This window comes from Phyllobates terribilis, unplaced genomic scaffold (genome assembly GCF_046119375.1).
Source record: "Phyllobates terribilis strain yellow unplaced genomic scaffold, ASM4611937v1 Scaffold_8__6_contigs__length_399053987, whole genome shotgun sequence".
In the NCBI taxonomy this organism is placed as follows: domain Eukaryota; kingdom Metazoa; phylum Chordata; class Amphibia; order Anura; family Dendrobatidae; genus Phyllobates; species Phyllobates terribilis.
In genome coordinates this window covers 158,377,770-158,402,748 of record NW_027362768.1, presented here as the reverse complement: position 1 = coordinate 158,402,748, position 24,979 = coordinate 158,377,770, and the positions used below count along the sequence as shown (strand labels likewise).

The window sequence follows — 24,979 nt, the reverse complement described above, 5'->3', positions numbered from 1 at the left end:
TATTTTCAGTTGTTTCACACTTTTTTGTTAAGTATATAATTCCACATGTGTTAATTCATAGTTTTGATGCCTTCAGTGTGAATGTACAATTTTCATAGTTATGAAAATACAGAAAAATCTTTAAATGAGAAGGCGTGTCCAAACTTTTGGTCTGTATGTGTGTGTGTATATACTTTGTTCTGTACTAAGTTGAATGTGCTGACAACAAAATCACACAAAAATCATCAATGGAAATCAAATTTATTAACCAATGGAGCCCTAGATTTGGAGTCACCCCCAAAATGAAAGTGGAAAAACACACTACAGGCTGATCCAACTTTGATGTAATGTCCTTAAAACAAGTCAAAATGAGTCTCAATATTGTGTGTGGCCTCCACGTGCCTGTATGACTTCCCTACAATGCCTGGGCATGCTCCTGATGAGGTTGCGGATGGTCTCCGGTGGGATCTCCTCCCAGACCTGGACTAAAGCATCCGACAACTCCTGGACGGTCTGTGGTGCAACGTGACGTTGGTGGATGGAGCGAGACATGATGTCCCAGATGTGCTCAATCGGATTCGGGTCTGGGGAACGGGCGGGCCTATCCATAGCTTCAATGCCACTACGCTGACAGACACAGCAAACCTTCTTGCCACAGCTCACATTGATGTGCCATCCTGGATGAGCTGCACTACCTGAGCAACTTCTGTGGGTTGTAGAGTCCGTCTCATGCTACCACGAGTGTGAAAGCACAACCAACGTTCAAAAGTGACCAAAACATCAGCCAGAAAGCATTGGTACTGAGATGTGGTCTGTGGTCCCCACCTGCAGAACCACTCCTTTATTGAGGGTGTCTTAATAATTGCCAATAATTTCCATCTATTGTCTATTCCATTTGCACAACAGCATGTGAAATTGATTGTCAATCAGTGTTGCTTCCTAAGTGGACAGTTTGATTTCACAGAAGTCTAATTTACTTGGGAGTTATATTCTGTTGGTTAAGTGTTCCCTTTATTTCTTTGAGCAGAATGTGTATATATACATATGTATGTATGTATATATATATATATATATATATATATATATATATATATATATATATATATATATATATAGTACAGACCAAAAGTTTGGACACACCTTCTCATTTAAAGATTTTTCTGTAGTTTCAAATCTATGAAAATTGTACATTCACACTGAAGGCATCAAAACTATGAATTAACACATGTGGAATTATATACTTAACAAAAAAGTTCATCGTTTTGATGCCTAATATATAATAATTTTGATGCCTAATATATAAAATCTCTAAACATGAGAAGCACAATAAGAGCAGCAGATCCGTCAATAGCAGCTTGTTGATGTTTTGCAACAGAAAAGAAAAATGTTCTTTCTCCATCTATATGTGTCTTTTTTTTTAAAAAAAAAGTTTTAAATGTGTTTTTTTTTTAAACAAATTCAGCAATGTATTATATGGATCCTGTCCGCACACCTGTACAGCAGTTTGTATTCTGAATCTGACTCCTGTAATTCACTGCTATTACCCGTTCTTCTTCTCGTTGTCAGTGGAGGAGCGAGATTTCATTGGAGTGGACAACAGCGGGTCCCGACTTCTGCTGCTGGCTAATGAGGAGGACCTGGACGATGGTCTAGACCTGAAGAAATGCATCTTCCAGCGGTGAGTCCGCACAATGGCCCGATGTTACTATACCCAGGGGTGACGTAGCCACATTCCTCTGCACGTGGGCGACGATCCGGGGATTCATGCCATAATTAGCGTCCGGCGGGTCGGTCTGGCAGCTGTTAGTCCCAGGTGCGTTGCTGCAGGAGGCATCGGAAGTGATGAATCACCGAGTTTACACCCCGCAGATCGTCTGCGTTGACGGACAAGAGGTCTCGGAGACTTCTCACATATGGGGTCACTATGTTGCCGCCCTCCTTGCTACGAGGGAACATCAACCCTCATTACTGCTGGAGGGGGTCAATAATATGATGTTACGCTAATATGATGCTATAATCCAAAGGATCTATCTGGGATTTTCACTGTTGAGAACCTCTGTGTAAATGCCAGAGGGCGACCCAAACATTTCCTTAAATCCGGAGCGTCATGTTCTGGTCATCATGATCATCCAAAATAAGACAAAAATCGCCCCTCGTCCAATAAACATGGTATTAAAAAAAAAAAAAAAGATCAGTTTTTCTTTCTCCATCTCCGCACCATGTGACAAGGCTGCGACCAGTCAGACAATTCTAATACTTATGAAACTTTTAGTTCTTTTTTATCGATGAAGTTCTGAGAGGTGACTTAGGCAAGGAAGAAGCCGAAGCGGCAGAGATCTCTGCCACCCTTAAACCAATTGACCTATGACCTGTGTCCATCTTGAGGTCAATTTCTCAGCTCTCTTGGATATTTCGGGGTTACGCAACCGCCCACACACACCGTTGCATGCGGAGGGATGACCATTGTTTATATCATGTTCCATGGGCACATTGAGACTCTTAGTAAAATGTTACCTTGCCCATAAACATAATAGGTCAGGGAGGACGGCACAGAAATAGCCATATGTTTTGGGCTGGCTGGACCCTTATTGGTTGGGGCACAGCATATCGCCCCCTTTTTATTAGATGATCATCAGGGTTCCCTTCTGTGTAAAATGTGGATTTTGCATTATGTTCATGCATCAGGTGGATCAGAATGGATAGATCTTTAGCAGCTACTGCTCTATCTGGAAGGGACCTGAAACTCCGTTCATCCTGATTGATGAATATAATGATAGATCTGCAGTATAGACTGACTCACAGGGACAGTGCACTGCACATCTATTTAATGTGATGGTGGTCTGTTGTGGAGTTGCTTCCTAGTTAGACTGTTAAAGGGGCTGTCCAGCATTAAAATAGTATACGTGCCCGATACCTGCCGATCGTGCACGAGTCTCGGCAGGTACGTAGGGTCTTAAAGTCATTGCCATCACTCACTTATGATGTAAACGTTAGAGGTTAAAGTGAACTGTATGGCGGATTAAAAAAAAAATATTTTGGAGCGTGCTGGGAATAAAAACTGGGAACTTTTGACCTGGTGACAGGTTCTATTTAAAAGGAATCTGTTACCAGATTTAACCACTTAATGTGAGAGCAACATGATGTAGGGGCAGAGACCCCGATTCCAGCAATGTCAGTTGATGGGGCTGCTTGCTGCAGTTTTGATAAGTTTATCTGCTGCAGATCTAGCAGTTCTCTGAATGCTGAACTCTTTATAACCCGCCCACACCACTGATTGGAAGATTTCTGCCTATGCACAATGTACACAGAAACAGGCAACAAGTGGTGGGGGTGGGGTTATTCAGAGCTCATGAATATGGAGGACTACATGGCAGCAGCTTTACTAGTCCTCTAGTGATGATCTCCTGCTGATTAAAACTGTGATTTTATCAAAACTGCAGCAAACAGCCCAGTAAGTGACACATCACTGGAATCAGGGTCTCTGCACCTACATTATGCTGCTCTGAGATTAAATGGCAAAAACCTGCAGACAGATTCCATTTAAAGTTTACAGCATTTAAGTATTTAGTGTCATTTGCTGTTGTCGACATTATTATGCCGCTCCGTGTGCAGAAAATAAAGATTTTCTGCTATTCTTTATAAGCTCCCCTTACAGGCATCCAGCTGATGTAGAGGAGGAAATGAAAAAAAGCTGTGATTTTAGTAATGTATTAATTTCACATTGCTTATATAGCAGCATTATATTCTGCAGAGCTGGCATCACTCTCATCCCTCCCTCTCCCTAATGGGGCTCTCCAGCTAAATTGCATAAGAAAGAGGCATAAAAGCGCTGGAGGTGGCCGAACACATTAATGTAAATGTTTGCTGAGCTGGCAGATTTTGGTGGGACTGGATGACCACCCAGTGTGTATGAGGGGCTTTATAGGGAACTTGACAGGGATTCAGGCTGCCCGAATCACAGGCAGCGGGTACAGAGCCTGACCGCGCGCTTTACCCAGGTCTGTCCTACTGCCTCCAGTGCCCTCCATGTCTCAGATGACTAGTCAAAGGCCGGTCCGGTGTCTGCTTCATGCTGACCGTGGTACAAGCAGCAAGAATCTAACGACAGGTCCCTATAATATGTCATTTATGACCTAGCAGACGTTATATTACACATTATGTTCCCCTTTCTACTTCTAGGTATCCCCGGATTCACATGAAGATGGGAATGCTGGACGCACATCTGTACTGTCTGCGCAAATATGTGGTGGATTTTTTAGCTGACGATGAGTATGTAAATGTGACGATAAGTAGTGTGATTTATGTACAGTGACTGCAGTAGCAGAATAGCGAGTGCAGCTCTGCAGTATAATACTGGATGTAACTCAGGATCAGTACAGGATAAGTAATGTAATGTATGTACACAGTGACTCCACCAGCAGAATAGTGAGTGCAGCTCTGGAGAATAATACAGGATGTAACTCAGGATCAGTACAGGATCAGTAATGTAATGTATGTACACAGTGACTGCACCAGCAGAATAGTGAGTGCAGCTCTGGAGTATAATACAGGATATAACTCAGGATCAGTACAGGATCAATAATGTAATGTATGTACACAGTGACTACACCAGCAGAATAGTGAGTGCAGCTCTGGAGTATAATACAGGATGTAACTCAGGATCAGTACAGGATCAGTAATGTAATGTATGTGAACAGTGACTGCACCAGCAGAATAGTGAGTGCAGCTCTGGAGTATAATACAGGATATAACTTAGGATCAGTACAGGGTCATTAATGTAATGTATGTACACAGTGACTGCACCAGCAGAATAGTGAGTGCAGCTCTGGAGTATAATACAGGATGTAACTCAGGATCAGTACAGGATCAGTAATGTAATGTATGTGAACAGTGACTGCACCAGCAGAATAGTGAGTGCAGCTCTGGAGTAGAATACAGGATGTAACTCAGGATCAGTAATGTAATGTATGTGAACAGTGACTGCACCAGCAGAATAGTGAGTGCAGCTCTGGAGTATAATACAGGATGTAACTCAGGATCAGTAATGTAATGTATGTACACAGTGACTGCACTAGCGGAATAGTGAGTGCAGCTCTGGAGTATAATACAGGATGTAACTCAGGATCAGTACAGGATCAATAATGTAATGTATGTACACAGTGACTACACCAGCAGAATAGTGAGTGCAGCTCTGGAGTATAATACAGGATGTAACTCAGGATCAGTACAGGATCAGTAATGTAATGTATGTGAACAGTGACTGCACCAGCAGAGTAGTGAGTGCAGCTCTGGAGTATAATACAGGATATAACTTAGGATCAGTACAGGGTCATTAATGTAATGTATGTACACAGTGACTGCACCAGCAGAATAGTGAGTGCAGCTCTGGAGTATAATACAGGATGTAACTCAGGATCAGTACAGGATCAGTAATGTAATGTATGTGAACAGTGACTGCACCAGCAGAATAGTGAGTGCAGCTCTGGAGTAGAATACAGGATGTAACTCAGGATCAGTAATGTAATGTATGTGAACAGTGACTGCACCAGCAGAATAGTGAGTGCAGCTCCGGAGTATAATACAGGATGTAACTCAGGATCAGTAATGTAATGTATGTACACAGTGACTGCACTAGCGGAATAGTGAGTGCAGCTCTGGAGTATAATACAGGATGTAACTCAGGATCAGTACAGGATCAGTAATGTAATGTATGTACACAGTGACTGCACCAGCAGAATAGTGAGTGCAGCTCTGGAGTATAATACAGGATATAACTCAGGATCAGTACAGGATCAATAATGTAATGTATGTACACAGTGACTACACCAGCAGAATAGTGAGTGCAGCTCTGGAGTATAATACAGGATGTAACTCAGGATCAGTACAGGATCAGTAATGTAATGTATGTGAACAGTGACTGCACCAGCAGAATAGTGAGTGCAGCTCTGGAGTATAATACAGGATATAACTTAGGATCAGTACAGGGTCATTAATGTAATGTATGTACACAGTGACTGCACCAGCAGAATAGTGAGTGCAGCTCTGGAGTATAATACAGGATGTAACTCAGGATCAGTACAGGATCAGTAATGTAATGTATGTGAACAGTGACTGCACCAGCAGAATAGTGAGTGCAGCTCTGGAGTAGAATACAGGATGTAACTCAGGATCAGTAATGTAATGTATGTGAACAGTGACTGCACCAGCAGAATAGTGAGTGCAGCTCTGGAGTATAATACAGGATGTAACTCAGGATCAGTAATGTAATGTATGTACACAGTGACTGCACTAGCGGAATAGTGAGTGCAGCTCTGGAGTATAATACAGGATGTAACTCAGGATCAGTACAGGATCAATAATGTAATGTATGTACACAGTGACTACACCAGCAGAATAGTGAGTGCAGCTCTGGAGTATAATACAGGATGTAACTCAGGATCAGTACAGGATCAGTAATGTAATGTATGTGAACAGTGACTGCACCAGCAGAATAGTGAGTGCAGCTCTGGAGTATAATACAGGATATAACTTAGGATCAGTACAGGGTCATTAATGTAATGTATGTACACAGTGACTGCACCAGCAGAATAGTGAGTGCAGCTCTGGAGTATAATACAGGATGTAACTCAGGATCAGTACAGGATCAGTAATGTAATGTATGTGAACAGTGACTGCACCAGCAGAATAGTGAGTGCAGCTCTGGAGTAGAATACAGGATGTAACTCAGGATCAGTAATGTAATGTATGTGAACAGTGACTGCACCAGCAGAATAGTGAGTGCAGCTCCGGAGTATAATACAGGATGTAACTCAGGATCAGTAATGTAATGTATGTACACAGTGACTGCACTAGCGGAATAGTGAGTGCAGCTCTGGAGTATAATACAGGATGTAACTCAGGATCAGTACAGGATCAGTAATGTAATGTATGTACACAGTGACTGCACCAGCAGAATAGTGAGTGCAGCTCTGGAGTATAATACAGGATGTAACTCAGGATCAATACAGGATCAGTAATGTAATGTATGTACACAGTGACTGCACCAGCAGAATAGTGAGTGCAGCTCTGGAGTATAATACAGGATGTAACTCAGGATCAGTACAGGATCAGTAATGTAATGTATATACACAGTGACTGCACCAGCAGAATAGTGAGTGCAGCTCTGGAGTATAATACAGGATGTAACTCAGGATCAGTACAGGATCAGTAATGTAATATATGTGAACAGTGACTGCACCAGCAGAATAGTGAGTGCAGCTCTGGAGTAGAATACAGGATGTAACTCAGGATCAGTAATGTAATGTATGTGAACAGTGACTGCACCAGCAGAATAGTGAGTGCAGCTCTGGAGTATAATACAGGATGTAACTCAGGATCAGTAATGTAATTTATGTACACAGTGACTGCACTAGCGGAATAGTGAGTGCAGCTCTGGAGTATAATACAGGATGTAACTCAGGATCAGTACAGGATCAATAATGTATGTACACAGTGACTACACCAGCAGAATAGTGAGTGCAGCTCTGGAGTATAATACAGGATGTAACTCAGGATCAGTACAGGATCAGTAATGTAATGTATGTGAACATTGACTGCACCAGCAGAATAGTGAGTGCAGCTCTGGAGTATAATACAGGATATAACTTAGGATCAGTACAGGGTCATTAATGTAATGTATGTACACAGTGACTGCACCAGCAGAATAGTGAGTGCAGCTCTGGAGTATAATACAGGATGTAACTCAGGATCAGTACAGGATCAGTAATGTAATGTATGTGAACAGTGACTGCACCAGCAGAATAGTGAGTGCAGCTCTGGAGTAGAATACAGGATGTAACTCAGGATCAGTAATGTAATGTATGTGAACAGTGACTGCACCAGCAGAATAGTGAGTGCAGCTCCGGAGTATAATACAGGATGTAACTCAGGATCAGTAATGTAATGTATGTACACAGTGACTGCACTAGCGGAATCGTGAGTGCAGCTCTGGAGTATAATACAGGATGTAACTCAGGATCAGTACAGGATCAGTAATGTAATGTATGTACACAGTGACTGCACCAGCAGAATAGTGAGTGCAGCTCTGGAGTATAATACAGGATGTAACTCAGGATCAATACAGGATCAGTAATGTAATGTATGTACACAGTGACTGCACCAGCAGAATAGTGAGTGCAGCTCTGGAGTATAATACAGGATGTAACTCAGGATCAGTACAGGATCAGTAATGTAATGTATATACACAGTGACTGCACCAGCAGAATAGTGAGTGCAGCTCTGGAGTATAATACAGGATGTAACTCAGGATCAGTACAGGATCAGTAATGTAATGTATGTACACAGTGACTGCACCAGCAGAATAGTGAGTGCAGCTCTGGAGTATAATGCAGGATGTAACTCAGGATCAGTACAGGATCAGTAATGTAATGTATATACACAGTGACTGCACCAGCAGAATAGTGAGTGCAGCTCTGGAGTATAATACAGGATGTAACTCAGGATCAGTACAGGATCAGTAATGTAATGTACACAGTGACTGCACCAGCAGAATAGTGAGTGCAGCTCTGGAGTATAATACAGGATGTAACTCAGGATCAGTACAGGATCAGTAATGTAATGTATGTACACAGTGACTGCACCAGCAGAATAGTGAGTGCAGCTCTGGAGTATAATGCAGGATGTAACTCAGGATCAGTACAGGATCAGTAATGTAATGTATGTACACAGTGACTGCACCAGCAGAATAGTGAGTGCAGCTCTGGAGTATAATGCAGGATGTAACTCAGGATCAGTACAGGATCAATAATGTAATGTATGTACACAGTGACTGCACCAGCAGAATAGTGAGTGCAGCTCTGGAGTATAATACAGGATGTAACTCAGGATCAGTACAGGATCAGTAATGTAATGTATGTACACAGTGACTGCACCAGCAGAATAGTGAGTGCAGCTCTGGAGTATAATGCAGGATGTAACTCAGGATCAGTACAGGATCAGTAATGTAATGTACACAGTGACTGCACCAGCAGAATAGTGAGTGCAGCTCTGGAGTATAATACAGGATGTAACTCAGGATCAGTACAGGATCAGTAATGTAATGTACACAGTGACTGCACCAGCAGAATAGTGAGTGCAGCTCTGGAGTATAATACAGGATGTAACTCAGGATCAGTACAGGATCAGTAATGTAATGTATGTACACAGTGACTGCACCAGCAGAATAGTGAGTGATGCTCTGGGGTATAATACAGGAGGTAACTCGGGATCATTGCAGGCCTCTTAGACATTATATGGACACTATCAGAATCGTGTGTGTTACAGGCGGCTGTAGACTTTCTTGTCTTCCTTTCTGCAGCTCCTTCTCTTCCATTCGGAGGGAGCTGGTCCCGTATTTGGTCAGTAAACAGTTCTCCTCACATAAAAATGTGGAACATGAAAGAGACAAGAAAGGTAAAACAAATGCTGTGATGTTTGGAGTAAATGAACGCTGTGAACCATAAATACAATGTAATCAGAAAGCCTTTGCCTCTCACTTTCCTCGTCTCTTCAGCTGTGTTGAACTCTTACAATATATGAATGGTTTTGTGCAGATAATCAGATTTTCTGGATTATTAGATGTCTGATTCGGGGATTTTACACTTTTTTACATCTTTAGTTTAATAAAAATATAATTTAGGATGGACGGATGGGCCGGGGAGCTTCATCGTGTGACAAGTAACTGATCACATTTGCCTCTTGCCCCCCGCAGACATCTACAGTTATATCCCCAGTGATAATCTGCTGGAAATGGCATTAACCAAGTCTAGCTGGAACGACCACCGTGGTGACATGATGGAGTCTTATCACGGCAGCCGCCTGCGCTGCTACGTCCACGTGGCCAATAATGAACTGTGCTGCCGGGTGAACAGCCTGGCCATGTATATAGAGGCCAACAAGCAGGTGAGGACATGAACGTGGGGGACGCAGCAGATTATTATGTATGTAGCATATTATATATACGGAGGGTCCTCGTCTCTTATCAGTACGTGGGACTCCAGCGGTGGCCACTTCAGGTGACTTTCTTATGTTTTTCAGGTGCCGCAGAGCTCCATCTGTAGTGAAGAGCCTCGGGTGCATCCTACAGCCGACATCACAGATAAGCACATGGTGAGGAGCGACATCACAGCCCGTTCTGGCCATGACCCTAATCACATTGCACCGTGGCCGATATAATGTGTGATGATCAGATGGGGCAGATTACCGCAGCATGCCCAGTCTTTGCACCCTACACGTGAGCAGCACAGATCTCTGTCCTGTCCTGATAGTTTGTTACAATGGACCAGTGCAGGAAAAATTTATCAGCCTGGAGTTCAGACGTTTTAGTGGAAAACTGTTCAATTTCCATTCACTGACAGCAAGCAGAAAGGTATTAGAAAGCTTCTGATCTTTTATTATGCAATGATTGGATTCGTTGGACAATTATCCATTCATTCGTGACACGATTATCCGGTCGTAACAGTACACCCTATGGTAATATCTTAGATCAGGGATGTCAAACTCAAAACACACAGAGGGCCAAAATGAAAAACTTGGACAAAGTCATGGGCCAACCAGTATACAGTATAATGGGCCCCACATAGTCCTCCATCCAGTATAATGGGTCCCACGTAGTCCTCCATATAGTATAATGGGCCCCACGTAGTCCTCCATACAGTATAATGGGCCCCACGTAGTCCTCCATACAGTATAATGGGCCCCACGTAGTCCTCCATATAGTATATTGGGCCTCACGTAGTCCTGCATACAGTATAATGGGCCCCACATAGCCCTCCATACAGTATAATGGGCCCCACGTACTCCTGCATACAGTATAATGGGCCCCACGTACTCCTCCATACAGTATAATGGGCCCCACGTACTCCTCCATACAGTATAATGGGCCCCACGTACTCCTCCATACAGTATAATGGGCCCCACGTACTCCTCCATACAGTATAATGGGCCCCACGTACTCCTCCATACAGTATAATGGGCCCCACGTACTCCTGCGTACAGTATAATGGGCCCCACGTACTCCTGCGTACAATATAATGGGCCCCACGTACTCCTGCGTACAGTATAATGGGCCCCACGTAGTCCTCCATACAATATAATGGGCCCACATAGGGGTGGTGGTTTTGGTGTTGAGGGCCACATAAAACCACCCTGCGGGCCAGAGTTTGACATATATGTCTTAGACCCTATGGTAATGTCTTAGACCTTATGGTAATGTCTTTTATGGCTTCTCAGGTGGGTACGGACAGCATGATCGGGGAACAGGCGAGGATCGGGGAGAAGACGTCGGTGAAGCATTCTCTCGTGGGCTCTAATTGCATCATCAAAGAAAGAGTGAAGATCACAAACTGCATCATCATGAACGGTGTCACAATACTGGACAGGTAGGAGCAGCCGCTGTTCCCTGTTCTGCCACTTGGTGGCACTACACCCCGGAGCTGGCTTGTGAGTGTCTTCCCCCTCATCAGCTGGGTTGTCAGACATTAACCATTTAATCGCCAGCACTGGGTCTGACGCTTTATCATATTGCTTATATTGTACCAACATAATCATATTAGTCCCTGTGCAATCTATAAAAAAAATGCATTGGTGACTGCAGCCATCATGATATGAATATTCAGACATATTAATACCTATCACTGTTAGGGGGCAGCAGGGAGTCTCGGGTACATACTGGAGAATGTGGATGGCACAGCCATATCCTTTCTGGGGATAATTAATGAAGATAACTATTCCTATTCCAGTCTCTGCCATTTCTCCCATCATGGGGGGCCATGCGTTATCCACATTGTTTATAAGGCGTGTGTGCCCGGGGAGGGGGGACACCTCCAGGCCCTTGCTGGTGGCTGAGGTGCTTCATTCTTATCTTGTTAGGTGGTCCGGCTGTTTTAACACACAGATCTATGTAATCCCACCCCCTCCCTGAGAGGACACACACATACACCGGATCCCACCCCCAGTCGTTTTCCATACCCCACCCTGCACATGGCCGCCTCGTGGGGGGGAGTCACAGGCATTGTCCTATCTCTGCATGCAGCCCCTGCCCTCTTCAGTATATGTTTCCTCACCTTCACACTCGCTGTGGCCCCTCACTCTGATTTACACAGCTGGATCCATCGGCCCTGGAACATGTTTACTCCAAAAAAAATGAAAGACACAAAAAAATGTGAAAGTTTCAGAAACATTAAAGGCCGGTGATATGGCCGCCGTCAGATCTGTGACTGCTCGCAATATGGCAGACACACGTGCCGCAAGCGCTGGAGTAAGAGGCGCTGAGTCCTGCGCCCAAATACTGAATTTAGCACCTTGTCTGGTCAATTATCATGCATTTGTTGGGCACTCTGGTCACATCCCATCCCAACCCAGCTTCATCCTTTACTAAAAGTTGGCAGGATTGGGGTAAAAATACTGTAATATTTATCCATACACATGTCCACAGCTATCTCTCCTGACTCGGCCATACACCAGAGCTCTGCTAAGCCTTTAATGGAGAGAGGGGAGAAAGCTGCTTCCAGACATTTCTGCCTGTTACTTATCTACCCTGAAAATAAAAGGAAGGATTTGTGCCGCCAGACGAGGGCAGTTTCATTCCAATGTTCCCATACATTCTTCTTATTGTGCAAGATCTCTGCTTGCTGTCAAGGAATGTTGGTAATCTGCAGATCTTGGCATTATACAGCGAAGAGTACCTACACTTTCTCAAGAAATCGGTTACAGTGCCGGACTCTGCTACATAATCGTTTTTATAAAACGCTCTATTAGGGGTTTTTGAGGATAACATGGACCGGCCAACGAGTGTCCTGCTTGTCGTTCTTGGCTGCCTTCTTCATTGCGGGATCGAGTGCTGTAAGATCCTGCGACACTCTTGCTAGCACAGGAGACAGATGCAGGAGGAGGACGCTGCTTAGTTTCGTGTAGCCCCCCAAAACAGACATCGGGCGTACCGTGTTATCCTCAAAAAGCTCATTCTATGTGACTGAAAACCGATGAGGATTCTCCGGTGCCACAATCCGACTAGACTGTTTCCGCTCGCATTCCAACTAGACTGTTTCCGGCCTCACTCCATTCACTAGTATTGCTATAATATTCACTATAATATTGCGCGAGGCTGTGCCCATCTAGTTGACACATAACCGCATCTCTGCAAATCACATACTTGCAGTCACGTTCCCCCCACTCCCCGCATTAGAGATCCTTGCAGCGTGCATGATGTGAGGATTCACTAGCCTGCAGACACTTCATGTACCCTTAGGTCGGACAACCCTTTTAAGCTTCATTTGTGTAAAAGGAGAACCCCCTCTGGAGCGCATTACCAGACCACACGTCTACTGCACAGAGAGAAGGGTTGTCAGTATTAATCATTAGGTTTTCGGTATTTCACGCTCGTGTCCTTTGCTTCTCCCTCAGTTGCACCCTCCAGGGAAGCGTCATCTGTAACAAAGCCGTGATACACAGCGGGGCCGATATTAAAGATTGTCTGGTCGGCTCAGGTCTCCGAATCAATAATAAAGGTGAGTAATGTCCGGAGCTGAATCCTGAGACCGTGTGTCCTCCTGTGAGCCCCAGTTTGTATTGTTTTTTCTCTCTTTGCCTCCTCTATGGCCCATTATCTATATGACCCTCTAACATCATAAAGGTGAGCAGCAATCTGGCTCCTCAGCACTAGGTAGAATACTCAAGATTTGGTTCATTTTTAAGAACAGTGTTTTTTTTTTCTTATTTTGTTTTTACTTACTGTGTGTAATTGAGGCTAAAACTCATTTTTGCAATTGGGTTTCATTCAAATTTTTGCACCATTTACCTTTAATAGGCTTTGTATTACTCAGTCTATTGGTGGCTGCAGAATGTGTGCACTGAGAATCTGTCAGTGAGCTCACCACTATGACGGGGAGTTTATGACTCTTTGATCTGACTTTTTCTGAGCTCATTTCAGCTGATTTCTGACCACAGACCACATCAAAGTTGAATATGCCAGGTAAACAAAAGAAGGCTGGAACAGCCAAACGGTGCAAAATTTTTAATGGAACTCCAATTGCAAAACAGATTTTTAGCCTAAATAACATGCATTTAAGTAAAAAAAAGAACAATAGATGGCAGCAAAAGAGGATAATCTCCCGTGTGGTTACCCCTGAGCATTCAGCTGGTAGGTATCTCATTATATGGCCAGCTTTACACTTTCCCATGCAACACCAAGAATGAAAAGTTGTGGAATTATGGAAATCGCAGGATGGATAGAAGCGTTAATGATATGCAGATACTGAAAAAAACATCTCAATGTATTGAGTATGGGCGGCCATTTCTCCAAAGTGTCCCAGGAACCATTCATCAACACAACAACGCCAGGCCACATGTTGCTCGTGCTACTGTGAGCCGCCTGTGTGGTCTAAACCTGCTCCATGGCTGCAGCGTCTCCGGTTTTGTCTCCCATCAAGCACATCTGGGACGTCATTGGTCGGTGCTTACACAGGAGCTGCCAGCAGCTGATCTTGATGATTTGCTCAATTTCATTCAGCAAGGCAGAACCATTAATAACCTCAGTGATGGAAAACCTGGATTATCGGGTCATTTTTTTTTTATCTTGATCATCATTCCTCTATATGTGATGCCACATTTGCTTGAACAAAAGCCTGGTCTTGAGAGGGTTAACCGCTCGTCCGCTGATATGACAGGATTTACATTGATCATGGGATATTCTGTGCGCATAATAACGTCCTTCGTCCCCATAATAGCCGCACTATGTGGGGCGTGTGCGGTGCTATTGAAGCCTCTAGTCCTCATGAAGGTGGGGGGTAGTATAGACTGGGATTTGTCTTCTGTGGGTGGTCTCGGCACAGTGGGAACTAAGTGTCAGTACAGAATATAAGCAGATAAAATGCACGGCTTCCGATTCCACCTCCCAGAGACCCGGCACGAGTGCCCCACAAATGTAAGCGAAGCCTCTGCCATTGTACGGCGCGGTGTAAATACTCACACGGCTATTGTAAGCATCTGCAGGGTTGTGTCAACCAAAGTCATCGCTGATCTGGAGACCACCTCTAAAGCCAGACTCAACAGTCTCTGCAGGGGTCACGCTCATCTGCAGGTGTATAAGAAGCGTGACCGGGGTCTGCGGTGCTCCATCATTTACTGATCTCACATACACATATTGGGGGGTCTCCATGGCACTGGGTATCTTCGCTAAGGGGCAGGAATATAAAAGATTGCAGAAACCATTAGTAATTTCTGGGACCCTTATAGATGAAGTTGAGTGGGAATTGTGTAACCAGGAGTCTAATTAAGGGGGCACTATAAGGCTATGTTTACATGTTGCAATTTTGCTGCGTTTTTTTCTTTCTCCAGGCAAAACCTGCTCTCTTGGCAGCAAAAAAGCTTGTTTTTCCGGTCGCAATCTGACTAGACTGTTTCCGGTTTCAATCCGACTAGACTTCCGATCGCACATTTGTCTCTTGTGCATGCTGATAAAGTTTAGTGCAGAAAAAAAAATAACCTGATAAAATTTTATCACGTTTTGGCGTTTTTGCACTTACCCATTGAAAGCAATGGGTGAAAAACACTGAAAGAAGTGATAAGTTACATTTTGCAAAAACGCAGCTCTTTGACAAAACAGTCAGAAAAAAAACAATGTGTGCATGAGATTTCTCATAGACTTTGCTGGTACTGTAAAACGCAGATGAAAATTTGCATAAAAAAACGCATCCAAAAAATGCAACGTGTGAACATAGTTTAATAACTCACCTTTGCCTTGATTCTTCTTCTGCCTTAGGCCCCTTTCACAAATCCAATTTTTGCATACAAGTGCTGGTTTTCAGCACTCGTAGTGGTGATAGTCTATGGGGCAATTCACATGTCCGTGATTTTTCGAGGACCGAGACGACATGTCCGACTGCGGAGACACGTCTGATTTTGATTCAAGGGTCAGATCAAAATCGTCAATGGGTCCGTGAAAAAAATCGAATGACATCTGAGTGCAGTCCGATTTTCAGAATGGAAAAGGTGGAGTTACTTTTTTTAAAAAAATTTCGCCATGTACGATAAAATCAGATGACACTCAGATCAAACTTTGATGAGACTTTGATCAGAATAATCGGTCCATGTTTCTCGTGCGTGGAAAAATCGGAGGTGTGAATGAAGCCTTATGCGTATGTGGCGTCATGTACTTTACAGTGCAACGGTCCCTTCCTTAATAAAAGGTAAAAGCTGCATTGTGCTCGTTACTTTGTGATTAGAGATGATTAGAAAAGATTTGTGAAACCCCAGTCCAGGGACACGTTGGTCGTCCGTGGCCTCCAACCAGGGAGCCACAGACTACAGAAGTGGCCGCTGGTCCAGGGTCCTGCAAATCTTTTTTGCACCACTATATATAATCTGCTTTACTCATTTTTATCTCCACAGAAAAACGCGTCAATGAGATCATTGTGGGGAATGAGCAACTAATGGAGATCTAGTGTGCCCCCTCCCCGTCCCGAAGAAGCTGCCGCTCCCCTCCCCCATCGTCATCTTATTTATATATGAGAATAAAGGATTTGGAGGTTTATCTGCGAGCTGTGTTTTATGGGGGATTCTGCCTGCTCCCCGTTATTTGCAGGGTCTTTAAGTCCTGGTATATGAATTATGCTCAGTAAAATCCATGGATGCTGTCCAGGTATACGTCTATTATAGTGACCCCCCCCACAGATAATCCAAGAAAACCACTATCTGCTCCATGGTCTCCGCAATGTATCACTCCCATCATCTCTGACCCCAGCTCACAATCTAATCACCATATCGCTGCCGTCATCCTCCCCTTCCCTTTTGTAAGTGCAGAACCAGGAATACGATACAGTCATTCTGTAACTGTCCAGTAATGGCGCCCGGCGTCTTATAGTCACCGTAGGATCATGTTTACATGTTGTTTAATCCATCTCGTAAGTAACACAAATTAAATGTAAAAGTAATGGGCACCTGTCAGCGGCCCACCCGCTATAATTGTAGGTTACGTAGCATAGAACATGTAATTTACCTCTCATGTCTCCTTTCTCCCCTCCCGCTGTCACACGGACTTTCACACATCTATATAAAAAGAAAGTGAGAAGACAAATCACAACCAGTCATCAACCAAAGCCGAAAATACTCCTATACATTGCAGTCTTCATAGGAGCACTATTATACAGTTATATTCTTCTATATAGTAGTTATATTCTTGCACATAGAGGCAGTATTATAGTAGTTATATTCTTGCACATAGGGGGCAGTATTATAGTAGTTATATTCTTGTACATAGGGACAGTATTATAGTAGTTATATTCTTGTACATAGGGGGCAGTATTATAGTAGTTATATTCTTGTACATAGGGGCAGTATTATAGTAGTTATATTCTTGTACATAGGGGCAGTATTATAGTAGTTATATTCTTGTACATAGGGACAGTATTATAGTAGTTATATTCTTGTATATAGGAGCAGTATTATAGTAGTTATATTCTTGTACATAGGGGGCAGTATTATAGTAGTTATATTCTTGTACATAGGGGGCAGTATTATACTAGTTATATTCTTGTATATAGGAGCAGTATTATAGTAGTTTTATTCTTGTACATAGGAGCAGTATTATAGTAGTTATATTCTTGTACATAGGGGGCAGTATTATAGTAGTTATATTCTTGTACATAGGAGCAGTATTATACTAGTTATATTCTTGTACATAGGAGCAGTATTATAGTAGTTATATTCTTGTACATAGGGGGCAGTATTATAGTAGTTATATTCTTGTACATAGGGGGCAGTATTATAGTAGTTATATTCTTGTACATAGGGGACAGTATTATAGCAGTTATATCCTTGTACATAGGGGGCAGTATTATAGTAGATATATTCTAGTACATAGGGGGCAGTATTATAGTAGTTATATTCTTGTACATAGGGGGCAGTATTATACTAGTTATATTCTTGTACATAGGGGGCAGTATTATAGTAGTTATATTCTTGTACATAGGGGACAGTATTATAGCAGTTATATCCTTGTACATAGGGGGCAGTATTATAGTAGATATATTCTTGTACATAGGGGGCAGTATTATGTAGTTATATTCTTGTACATAGGGGGCAGTATTATAGTAGTTATATTCTTGTACATAGGGGCAGGATTATAGTAGTTATATTCCTGTACATAGGGGGGCAGGATTATAGTAGTTATATTCTTGTACAGTATTATAGTAGTTATATTCTTGTACACAGGGGGCAGTATATAGTAGTTATATTCTTGTACACAGGGGGCAGTATTATAGTAGTTATATTCTTGTACATAGGGGACAGTATTATAGTAGTTATATTCTTGTACATAGGGGCAGGATTATAGTAGTTATATTCCTGTACATAGGGGGCAGGATTATAGTAGTTATATTCTTGTACATAGGAGCAGTATTATAGTAGTTATATTCTTGTACCTAGGGAGCAGTATTATAGTAGGTATATTCTTGTACATAGGAGCAGTATTATAGTAGTTATATTCTTGTACATAGGGGGCAGTATTATAGTAGTTATATTCTTGTACATAGAAGCAGTATTATAGTAGTTATATTCTGGTACATAGGGGCAGTATTATAGTAGTTATATTCTTGTACATAGGAGCAGTATTGTAGTAGTTATATTCTTGTACATAGGAGAAGTATTATAGTAGTTATATTCTGGTACATAGGGGCAATATTATAGTAGTTATATTCTTGTACATAGGAGCAGTATTATAGTAGTTATATTCTTGTACATAGGAGCAGTATTATAGTAGTTATATTCTTGTACATAGGGGCAATATTATAGTAGTTATATTCTTGTACATAGAGAGCAGTATTATAGTAGTTATATTCCTGTACATAGGAGCAGTATTATAGTAGTTATATTATTGTACAGTCATGGCCAAAAGTTTTGAGAATGACACCAAAATTATATTTTCACATGATCTGCTGGCCTCTGGTTTTTATTAGTGTTTGTCTGATGTTTATATCACATACAGAAATATAATTGCAATCATATTATGAGTACCAATAGGTTATATTGACAGTTAGAGTGAGTTAATGCAGCAAGTCAATATTTACAGTGTTGTCCCTTCTTCTTCAAGACCTCTGTAATTCTCCCTGGCATGCTCTCAATCAACTTTTGGACGAAATCCTGACTGGTAGCAGTCCATTCTTGCATAATCAATGCTGCATTTTGCCAGAATTTGTTGATTTTTGTTTGTCCACCCGTCTCTTGATGATTGATCACAAGTTCTCAATGGGATTAAGATCTGGGGAGTTTCCAGGCCATGGACCCAAAATCTCTGTTTTGTTCCATGAGCCATTTTGTTATCACCTTTGCTTTATGGCAAGGTGCTCCATCATGCTGGAAAAGGCATTGTTGGGCGCCAAACTGCTCTTGGACGGTTGGGAGAAGTTGCTCTTGGAGGACATTCTGGTACCATTCTTTATTCATGGCTGTGTTTTTAGGCAAGACTGTGAGTGAGCCGATTCCCTTGGCTGAGAAGCAACTCCACACATGAATGGTTTCAGGATGCTTTACAGTTGGCATGAGACAAGACTGGTGGTAGCGCTCACCTCTTCTTCTCCGAATAAGCTGTTTTCCAGATGTCCCAAACAATCGAAAAGGGGATTCATCAGAGAAAATGACTTTGCCCCAGTCCTCAGCAGTCCACTCCCTGTAACTTTTGCAGAATATCAGTCGGTCCCTGATGTTTTTTCTGGAGAGAAGTGGCTTCTTTGCTGCCCTCCTTGAAACCAGCCCTTGCTCAAAGAGTCTCCGCCTCACAGTGCGCGCAGAAGCACTCACACCAGCCTGCTGCCATTCCTGAGCAAGCTCGGCACTGCTGGTAGTCCGATCCCGCAGCTGAAACAGTTTTAAGATACGGTCCTGGCGCTTGCTGGTCTTTCTTGGCCGCCCTGGAGCCTTTTTGACAACAATGGAAGCTCTCTCCTTGAAGTTCTTGATGATGCGATAGATTGTTGACTGAGGTGCAATCTTTGTAGCTGCGATACTCTTCCCTGTTAGGCCATTTTTGTGCAGTGCAATGATGGCTGCACGTGTTTCTTTAGAGATAACCATGGTTAACTGAAGAGAAACAATGATACCAAGAACCAGCCTCCTTTTAAAGTGTCCAGTGATGTCATTCTTACTTAATCATGACTGATTGATCGCCAGTCCTGTCCTCATCAACACCCACACCTGTGTTAATGGATAAATCACTAAAACGATGTTAGCTGCTCCTTTTAAGGCAGGACTGCAATGATGTTGAAATGTGTTTTGGGGGTTAAAGTTCATTTTCTGGGCAAATATTGACTTTGCAAGTACAGTAATTGCTGTTAAGCTGATCACTCTTTGACATTCAGGAGTATATGCAAATTGCCATTACAAAAAATGAAGCAGTAAACTTTTGAAAAATTACTATTTGTCTCATTCTCAATACTTTTGGCCATGACTGTACATAGGGGCAGTATTATAGTAGTTATATTCTTGTACATAGGAGCAGTATTATAGTAGTTATATTCTTGTACATAGGAGCAGTATGATACTTGTTATATTGTACATAGGAGCAGTATTATAGTAGTTATATTCTTGTACATAGGAGCAGTATTATAGTAGTTATATTCCTGTACATAGGAGCAGTATTATAGTAGTTATATTCTTGTACATAGGGGCAGTATTATAGTAGTTATATTCTTGTACATAGGAGCAGTATTATAGTAGTTATATTCTTGTACATAGGGGCAGTATTATAGTAGTTCCATTCTTGTACATAGGGGCAGTATTATAGTAGTTATTTTCTTGTACATAGGAGCAGTATTATAGTAGTTATATTCTTGTACATAGGGGGCAGTATTATAGTAGTTATATTCTTGTACATAGGGGCAGTATTATAGTAGTTATATTCTGGTACATAGGAGCAGTATTATGGTAATTATATTCTTGTAGATAGGAGCAGTATTATAGTAGTTATATTCTTGTACATAGAGGCAGTATTATAGTAGTTATATTCTTGTACATAGGAGCAGTATTATAGTAGTTATATTCTTGTACATAGGGGCAGTATTATAGTAGTTATATTCTTGTACATAGGAGCAGTATTATAGTAGTTATATTCTTGTACATAGGGGCAGTATTATAGTAGTTCCATTCTTGTACATAGGGGCAGTATTATAGTAGTTATTTTCTTGTACATAGGAGCAGTATTATAGTAGTTATATTCTTGTACATAGGGGGCAGTATTATAGTAGTTATATTCTTGTACATAGGGGCAGTATTATAGTAGTTATATTCTGGTACATAGGAGCAGTATTATGGTAATTATATTCTTGTAGATAGGAGCAGTATTATAGTAGTTATATTCTTGTACATAGAGGCAGTATTATAGTAGTTATATTCTTGTACATAGGAGCAGTATTATAGTAGTTATATTCTTGTACATAGGGGCAGTATTATAGTAGTTATATTCTTGTACATAGGAGCAGTATTATAGTAGTTATTTTCTTGTACATAGGGGGCTGTATTATAGTAGTTATATTCTTGTACATAGGGGCAGTATTATAGTAGTTATATTCTGGTACATAGGAGCAGTATTATAGTAATTATATTCTTGTAGATAGGAGTAGTATTATAGTAGTTATATTATTGTACATAGGGAGCAGTATTATAGTAGTTATATTCTTGTACATAGGGGCAGTATTATAGTAGTTATATTCTTGTACATAGGGGCAGTATTATAGTAGTTATATTCTTGTACATAGGAGCAGTATTATAGTAGTTATATTCTTGTACATAGGGGCAGTATTATAGTAGTTATATTCTTGTACATAGAGAAGAGTATTATAGTAGTTATATTCTTGTACATAGAGAAGAGTATTATAGTAGTTATATTCTTGTACATAGGAGCAGTATTATAGTAGTTATATTCTTGTACATAGGAGCAGTATTATAGTAGTTATATTCTTGTACATAGGAGCAGTATTATAGTAGTTATATCTTGTACATAGGGGGCAGTATTATAGTAGTTATATTCTTGTTCATAGGGGGCAGTATTATAGTAGTTATATTTTTGTACATAGGGGCAGTATTATAGTAGTTATATTCTGGTACATAGGAGCAGTATTATAGTAATTATATTCTTGTAGATAGGGGCAGTATTATAGTAGTTATATTTTTGTACATAGGGGCAGTATTATAGTAGTTATATTCTTGTACATAGGAGCAGTATTATAGTAGTTATATTATTGTACATAGGGGGCAGTATTATAGTAGTTATATTCTTGTACATAGGGGAGAGTATTATAGTAGTTATATTCTTGTACATAGGGGCAGTATTATAGTAGTTATATTCTTGTATATAAGGGCAGTATTATAGTAGTTATATTCTTGTACATAGGGGGCAGTATTATAGTAGTTATATTCTTGTACATAGGGGCAGTATTATAGTAGTTATATTCTTGTACATAGGAGCAGTATTATAGTAGTTATATTCTTGTACATAGGGGCAATATTATAGTAGTTATATTCTTGTACATAGAGAGCAGTATTATAGTAGTTATATTCCTGTACATAGGAGCAGTATTATAGTAGTTATATTATTGTACAGTCATGGCCAAAAGTTTTGAGAATGACACCAAAATTATATTTTCACATGATCTGCTGGCCTCTGGTTTTTATTAGTGTTTGTCTGATGTTTATATCACATACAGAAATATAATTGCAATCATATTATGAGTACCAATAGGTTATATTGACAGTTAGAGTGAGTTAATGCAGCAAGTCAATATTTACAGTGTTGTCCCTTCTTCTTCAAGACCTCTGTAATTCTCCCTGGCATGCTCTCAATCAACTTTTGGACGAAATCCTGACTGGTAGCAGTCCATTCTTGCATAATCAATGCTGCATTTTGCCAGAATTTGTTGATTTTTGTTTGTCCACCCGTCTCTTGATGATTGACCACAAGTTCTCAATGGGATTAAGATCTGGGGAGTTTCCAGGCCATGGACCCAAAATCTCTGTTTTGTTCCATGAGCCATTTTGTTATCACCTTTGCTTTATGGCAAGGTGCTCCATCATGCTGGAAAAGGCATTGTTGGGCGCCAAACTGCTCTTGGACGGTTGGGAGAAGTTGCTCTTGGAGGACATTCTGGTACCATTCTTTATTCATGGCTGTGTTTTTAGGCAAGACTGTGAGTGAGCCGATTCCCTTGGCTGAGAAGCAACTCCACACATGAATGGTTTCAGGATGCTTTACAGTTGGCATGAGACAAGACTGGTGGTAGCGCTCACCTCTTCTTCTCCGAATAAGCTGTTTTCCAGATGTCCCAAACAATCGAAAAGGGGATTCATCAGAGAAAATGACTTTGCCCCAGTCCTCAGCAGTCCACTCCCTGTAACTTTTGCAGAATATCAGTCGGTCCCTGATGTTTTTTCTGGAGAGAAGTGGCTTCTTTGCTGCCCTCCTTGAAACCAGCCCTTGCTCAAAGAGTCTCCGCCTCACAGTGCGCGCAGAAGCACTCACACCAGCCTGCTGCCATTCCTGAGCAAGCTCGGCACTGCTGGTAGTCCGATCCCGCAGCTGAAACAGTTTTAAGATACGGTCCTGGCGCTTGCTGGTCTTTCTTGGCCGCCCTGGAGCCTTTTTGACAACAATGGAAGCTCTCTCCTTGAAGTTCTTGATGATGCGATAGATTGTTGACTGAGGTGCAATCTTTGTAGCTGCGATACTCTTCCCTGTTAGGCCATTTTTGTGCAGTGCAATGATGGCTGCACGTGTTTCTTTAGAGATAACCATGGTTAACTGAAGAGAAACAATGATACCAAGAACCAGCCTCCTTTTAAAGTGTCCAGTGATGTCATTCTTACTTAATCATGACTGATTGATCGCCAGTCCTGTCCTCATCAACACCCACACCTGTGTTAATGGATAAATCACTAAAACGATGTTAGCTGCTCCTTTTAAGGCAGGACTGCAATGATGTTGAAATGTGTTTTGGGGGTTAAAGTTCATTTTCTGGGCAAATATTGACTTTGCAAGTACAGTAATTGCTGTTAAGCTGATCACTCTTTGACATTCAGGAGTATATGCAAATTGCCATTACAAAAAATGAAGCAGTAAACTTTTGAAAAATTACTATTTGTCTCATTCTCAATACTTTTGGCCATGACTGTACATAGGGGCAGTATTATAGTAGTTATATTCTTGTACATAGGAGCAGTATTATAGTAGTTATATTCTTGTACATAGGAGCAGTATGATACTTGTTATATTGTACATAGGAGCAGTATTATAGTAGTTATATTCTTGTACATAGGAGCAGTATTATAGTAGTTATATTCCTGTACATAGGAGCAGTATTATAGTAGTTATATTCTTGTACATAGGGGCAGTATTATAGTAGTTATATTCTTGTACATAGGAGCAGTATTATAGTAGTTATATTCTTGTACATAGGGGCAGTATTATAGTAGTTCCATTCTTGTACATAGGGGCAGTATTATAGTAGTTATTTTCTTGTACATAGGAGCAGTATTATAGTAGTTATATTCTTGTACATAGGGGGCAGTATTATAGTAGTTATATTCTTGTACATAGGGGCAGTATTATAGTAGTTATATTCTGGTACATAGGAGCAGTATTATGGTAATTATATTCTTGTAGATAGGAGCAGTATTATAGTAGTTATATTCTTGTACATAGAGGCAGTATTATAGTAGTTATATTCTTGTACATAGGAGCAGTATTATAGTAGTTATATTCTTGTACATAGGGGCAGTATTATAGTAGTTATATTCTTGTACATAGGAGCAGTATTATAGTAGTTATATTCTTGTACATAGGGGCAGTATTATAGTAGTTCCATTCTTGTACATAGGGGCAGTATTATAGTAGTTATTTTCTTGTACATAGGAGCAGTATTATAGTAGTTATATTCTTGTACATAGGGGGCAGTATTATAGTAGTTATATTCTTGTACAT

General features: G+C 41.3%; 1 protein-coding gene across 2 annotated transcripts in view; it reads left to right on the top strand.

Annotated features, from left to right (window-relative positions):
• EIF2B3 (eukaryotic translation initiation factor 2B subunit gamma) overlaps positions 1-24,979 on the top strand; it is a 45,635-nt gene that overhangs the window by 6,901 nt on the left and 13,755 nt on the right. Inside the window, exons 5-12 of one of the 2 annotated variants that reach the window (XM_073643580.1) lie at positions 1,546-1,657; positions 4,159-4,248; positions 9,335-9,429; positions 9,728-9,918; positions 10,054-10,125; positions 11,248-11,396; positions 13,420-13,523; positions 16,405-16,546. In XM_073643580.1, coding sequence (XP_073499681.1) covers positions 1,546-1,657; positions 4,159-4,248; positions 9,335-9,429; positions 9,728-9,918; positions 10,054-10,125; positions 11,248-11,396; positions 13,420-13,523; positions 16,405-16,457 — 866 coding nt within the window. In that variant the 3' untranslated portion in view covers positions 16,458-16,546. Of the gene's footprint in view, positions 1-1,545; positions 1,658-4,158; positions 4,249-9,334; positions 9,430-9,727; positions 9,919-10,053; positions 10,126-11,247; positions 11,397-13,419; positions 13,524-16,404; positions 16,547-24,979 lie in introns of those variants that run through there. The other variant, XM_073643581.1, reaches the window with a different exon arrangement.